The sequence below is a fragment of the Setaria italica genome, chromosome III (assembly GCF_000263155.2).
Source record: "Setaria italica strain Yugu1 chromosome III, Setaria_italica_v2.0, whole genome shotgun sequence".
Classification (NCBI taxonomy): Eukaryota; Viridiplantae; Streptophyta; class Magnoliopsida; order Poales; family Poaceae; genus Setaria; species Setaria italica.
In genome coordinates, this window is record NC_028452.1 from 29,610,646 (window position 1) to 29,616,119 (window position 5,474).

The window sequence follows — 5,474 nt, forward strand, 5'->3', positions numbered from 1 at the left end:
CAGCAGCGCAGGTGAGGAAGAAATAGCGATGGATCACATGATAAAAGCGATGGACCACTGGATTGCGAGTTCACTTAGAAAAAATCTAAAACTTTTACGCAAAATGTGGTTGACGGTTGGAAGAAGCACGTTGCCCTTTTATAGTAAGGAAAGATTAATGAAAACATACAAGTTTCCTCCTCAGCAACAGATGACAAGCAACGTTCCGTATTTGGATTTCTCCAACACAAAAAAATCTTCTTCCAATCATTAAGAATACTTAAGGTTTTGGCTCTGATGGAGGGAGAGCACCGTTCGTAGGCACGTCGTCACGTGTTGCAGCTGGGCCTATCATCCCTTCCCGCGAGAGCAAGAACCCAGCCGCGTGGCCAGCCAAGACGGCTAGGAAGACCCCGCCGTTAAAGGACATGACGGCCAGCATCACCAAGTACGAGAGACCCATCTTCACTGCGTGTATCCCCGTCATCAGCAGGGCTCCCAACGCGTTGGAGCCACGGCTGCGACGGGAGAGGCCACGGGACGCTGCCGAGAGCACCTCGACGAGAGCAGCGAGCACAGCCGCGACTAGGACACAAAGGACATACATGCCGACCCCATCACGGTCGCCTGGCCAGTTGGAGAAGAGCACCTGCACCCGGTGGCCCCAGAAGAAGGCCATGCGCATCGCGGGCATGTCCATGTTCTGTTCTGCAGGCGGCGGCCCCATTGGCATCGGCGGCATCGGCATCGAGCTTTCTTGGCAATTGCTGCCGTAGTAGAGTGACTGTTATTTGCTATAGCTACCAGGTAGCTAGTGAGCACTTGACAGCATGCTGTAAATAAGAAGTGTTGCTGCCAGCCTGCTACGAGTTGGGGAAACTGGAAGCGTCAAGTCCTATGAAATGGAAAGAGAAGGGATGACAACAAGAAAGAGGAACAGACAAGCAAAGTTCTTAGTTTTGTGGTGTGTTTACTGCTTAGCATAGATACATACACTGGGGATATGACGGAGAAAAAGAGGCACTGTTTTGTCCTGGAGCTCAGTGGCGCTGAGTTTAAGCTGGGTAGACGGGGTCAAATAAAAATATACAGATAATAATTCCCGGGGCCCCAATTTGTCATTAATTTGAAGTGTTCGTTCGGATTATAGGACGGCGGGCATATCGAGGCAAAGCAACAGAGGCCCAAAAATTAATGAAACCGGCCTTGGTGCTGATCTCAAACGAATTTCATACTGAAGAGATTTAGGTTACAATGGAAACAATGTTCACTTCTCAACTGAAAAAGTTATCTCCCTTTCCAATGGGGTAGGACTCCCTTTTACAGTGACATTTGGCCTACTTTACATTTCAAAAAATATTCTCATTTAACCACTACATTCTTGAATATGACGTACATAAAGGTCCTTAGGGAACACGTGTACAAATTGAACTTCTCCACGTGTTCAATTTTCTCGCGCCTTCTGCCTGCTAGCCTTGGGACTTCATCTGCATCCTGAGCTGACCGGCCAGCCTCGAGGCGCCAACTTCACAATGCCTCGATGAAACAACTAGCCTTGAGTGGTGTTGTTGCATATCCATTCCTGCACAAAAGCCAACACACAATAAACCGCGACTCGAGGGTTAGTTTCAGAGAGATGAGTCATCATTGTTACCATTCCTTAACCTCGAAGCATCCTTGTGATTGAAAACATGTGAGGGTTCGAAACTTGTATTGAGGAGCATTTCCATGCCTCTATGGAATATGCAAGGTTACGGCGTTCCATGCTCCTTGTTGCCAGTACGCAACTTGCGAGGTTAAGTCTCCGAAGCCAAAACTTGACATTCGAGGGTACTTAGTTTTTTGGCGATCCCCTACAGTAGCGCCTCGAGGGTGAGGGCTGACTCCGACGGGCTGAACCCTCAAACTTTGAGATCGCCTTACCAAAGACATCACCCTTGAACATTGGATGAGAAATGAGCCAATGGTAACAGTGGATTCCTTATGTGTCATTTTTTAATTGGATGTCGCTTCGGCTTCGGGTCGCGGTTCGAGGCGCCCTGTCACGCCCGATAGTTACCCTATAAAAGGCGAGGGCAGGGGTCTCTCGAGGCTATCCTTGCACTTCGCTGAGAGCTCCTTCTTGGTGATTTTAGCGCTTTAAGATTCGTGCTTACCCTCACGGTCTTTACTGCCTCGAAGGTAATATTGTTTTGATTTATTTTGTTTTATTCTTTCGCTCTTTATTTGTTTCCTTGTCCTTAAGTTTTATTTATTCTTTTTTTCTTTTTTGTCACCTGGCTCGTATGAAGCAGACTGTGAGGCTAATGACATCTGAAGGGAAGAGCAATCGAGGCTGCATGAGCTGGAGGCTTCTTCTAGTGCTGATAGTGAGGGGGAAGACTTATCCAACGTTGAAGCCGATCCCTCGGAGCTCATGGATGGCAAAGAGACTTTTGAGTCACCACTTCGTTTTAGTACTTCACTTGTTTCCCAGAGCATAATTAATTTTTATGTTAGCAAGGGTTACTTTTTTGAAGGAGGTCCGAGGCCGCCTGGTGAAGAAATTATTCCAGATCCTCAACTTGACGAGGCTGTTGGTTTCCTATATTTTTTTACAGCCAGCTTGAGATTCCCATGCAATAAGATGTTGCCTCAGATTTTAGATAGGTACGGAGCTAAGCTTCATCAGCTTACTCCAAATGCCTTTGTGACTCTTCCAAAGTTCTTCTAGGCTATTCGTACTTTTGGTAGGGTGATTGATGTGGATGGCTTTGCGAGGTTTTTTTGAACTTCACATATAGAAAAAGAGGGTTTAGTTCGATGATGATGAACAGGTGTTTGAGACTCATTTTGGTCGTTGCACATTCACAACCCGAAGTAAGAATGAGAATAAGAAAATCTATAGGGTCGAGCTTTCTTCTGCCCAAAAGAATAGATGGGATGACGAGTGGCTTTCTTACTGGTTCTACATTACAGTTGACATACCCCAAGCTTCTCGTAGCACAACTTTTTATCCTTTTTACAGCACTATGTCTCCTCTGAACATCGTTACAGTTCCCTATTTTGGAAGGACAAAGAGCTTCAGAAACTGCAAGGATGCTTTTGTACTCGCTTGCTCAGTTATTACTGAACGTGACCTGGTCGGGGAGTTTCTTGCTGCGGACATTTGGCCTCTTTCTCAAGGATGGGTGCCTAAGGAAATAAAGATGGAAACTGTTGCCTGGTATCATAAGCCAGTTCCTTACCCTTGTTTTGGTGTTAAATTTCCAGAAGGGATGAATGGTGGTCCTGTTGTGGAAGAGCTTGAAAGGCGCGCGGTTGAGATCCTCGAGCCTTACCATGAGAATGAATACCTGTCAGATCGTGACATAGGGAGTTTGTGTCAACCGAGTATTTTTTGAAATTGGAGTGACTCTGGAACCCCGTGCTAAACCTCATAAGCCCTCGAAGCGGATGCGTGCGCCTAGTATGACTGGCTCTAAGGTCATTGGCGGTAATGGTGGCAAAGGGAAAAAGAAGAAAACTGTTGAAGATGTGCCTGCTCTATCGATTGTTGAGGTTGGGAAGAGGTCCAAGACCCCGAGCCTTGAAGCTGTTAAAAGGAAAAATCTTCTTGGGCAAGGTTCTTCCAGTGAGCAGAAGTTATGTTCTGCGGACAAGAAAGTGGACACAGCCAAGAGTTCAAAGTCTTTATCCCACAAACCCGAGGCTAAAATCGTTGGCTCAAAATCTGAGCTCGAAGCAGCTGGGGCCTTGGCTGGTTTGAAACTAAAAAAGGTTGGCAAGAAGTCTGGTGTGAGAATTGTGGATGCTCTGGAGGACGATGATGGCAAAGTTGACTTCTTGGATGATAATTTGTCTCTTGCTTCGCCTTTGCGAGGTTTGCTTGAGGATAAAGTTTGTAATGTCTCTGTTGAGAAAGATTTGAGATCCGAGGGTGCGGGAACTATGGACGCAACTATCAGTATTCCGCTGGTTATTCCTGAAGTAAAACAAGCCCCTGAGCAAGTGCTGCCTTGTCACGCAGGTAATCCTGATGGTATAAACCCGGCTAGTCTTAGCTTTGCGGATCTTAGCGGAGCTTGCTCTAATTTCTAATGGACTTGCAAAACACAGTTGGTGCAGCTGGGGAATCCTATCGTGAACCCTCGTATCTTCTGTCGTGACCTTCAGGCTATGTTGGATTATAATAAGTCTTTCAACACCGATCTGAAAGAGCAACTACTAGCCGTTCACATTCCTGGCGTAGGTGAGGACGATGATCCGTTCAATCCTCCACTGCTATGGAGATTGCCGGACTCACTTCGGGTTGTAGGTGAGATGGCGGAAGCGGTTTTGAAGAACAAGCCAAAAGATGGTGTTTCTTCCAAGGTTCTTGAGGAGGGTGAACTTCCCAAGGGAACAGAGGCTACTGTTAAAGACCCTCAGAGCATTAAAGTTCTCGCTCCAAGTGACTCTCGGGGTAGCTTCTTCGATCCTGAGGGTTAGTCTTTTATCTTTATTGTTGCACTCTTGTTTTTCTTGCACTGTTTGCTTATACCTTTCCACGACTCTGCAGAATATGAACGATCTCTTTGTTGTTATAGCCCCGATCACTTAGCGAGGATCACTGCTACACTAGGCTGCAAGGTAAAATTTTCAGCTCTCTCTCTCTTTTTAGAATTGCGAAGTTTTTGTAAACTTTTTATTTTTAGCATAATCTAAGATATTTTCTTTTGCAGGCTGTAATAGCTGGGAAAGTAGCTGTTGACAAGCTTCAGGACAATGAAAAAGCTATGGTTGAACGTAGTACTAAAATTCTTGAGCTTCAGACCGAGGTTGCTCGTTTGCAGAAGGAGAACTCCACGTTGACTGTCATCAGGTCTTTGCTGTCGGAGGAAAATGCTGAGCTAAAGTCTTTTGGTGACGACGTGTAGTGATCTAGCCGCAAAGGTTGAGGCCCTAGAGAAAAAAATCTGGCGACAATCTTGGAGTTTTGGAAAAGCTTTGTGCGACAGTGGAGAGAGATTCTTTAACCATTAATGTGGTGGATCCAGCTCGGATTAGCTTGATTAAAGCATGGTTAAGTCGCCTAACACGCGACACTCATGCCTTAGTCAAGTTAACACGAAGCGCCGTCGGAATTCATCCGATTTGACCACTTAACAGGATTGAGTTAGCAAACTCACACGAAGGTGAGCGGTTCCAGAGAATACAACAGGTCCACTGAGCTAAACAAATTTGACCATTTAGTTCAACATCAAAACAAAAATCGGAGTTTTACAAGGTTCAAAAGCAGCGGAAAGATAAAACAGCGGAAGCTACTCGTCGGGGTCGGACGTCCTTGATGAGGACGATCAGGACATCAGTGATCCCCTTCCTTGCCGTTCAAGGAGGGATCCCACTCGACCGTCCAACCCAGAGGGAGCTGGGGCAGCCAAGTGCCAACAGGAACAAGCTCTGGAGCGGCAACTTCACCTGAAAATAAAGCCACAAACAAGGCTGAGCTGCTAAGCTCAACAAGACTTAACCGA

General features: G+C 46.2%; 1 protein-coding gene across 1 annotated transcript; it reads right to left on the reverse strand.

Moving 5' to 3' along the window:
* Window positions 1-259: 259 nt before the first annotated feature.
* Window positions 260-727, reverse strand: LOC101765391 (copper transporter 4). The gene has a single exon (XM_004963844.2). It carries the CDS (start codon window positions 725-727, stop codon window positions 260-262), a length of 468 nt encoding a protein of 155 aa, XP_004963901.2.
* Between the last annotated feature and the right edge of the window lie 4,747 nt (window positions 728-5,474).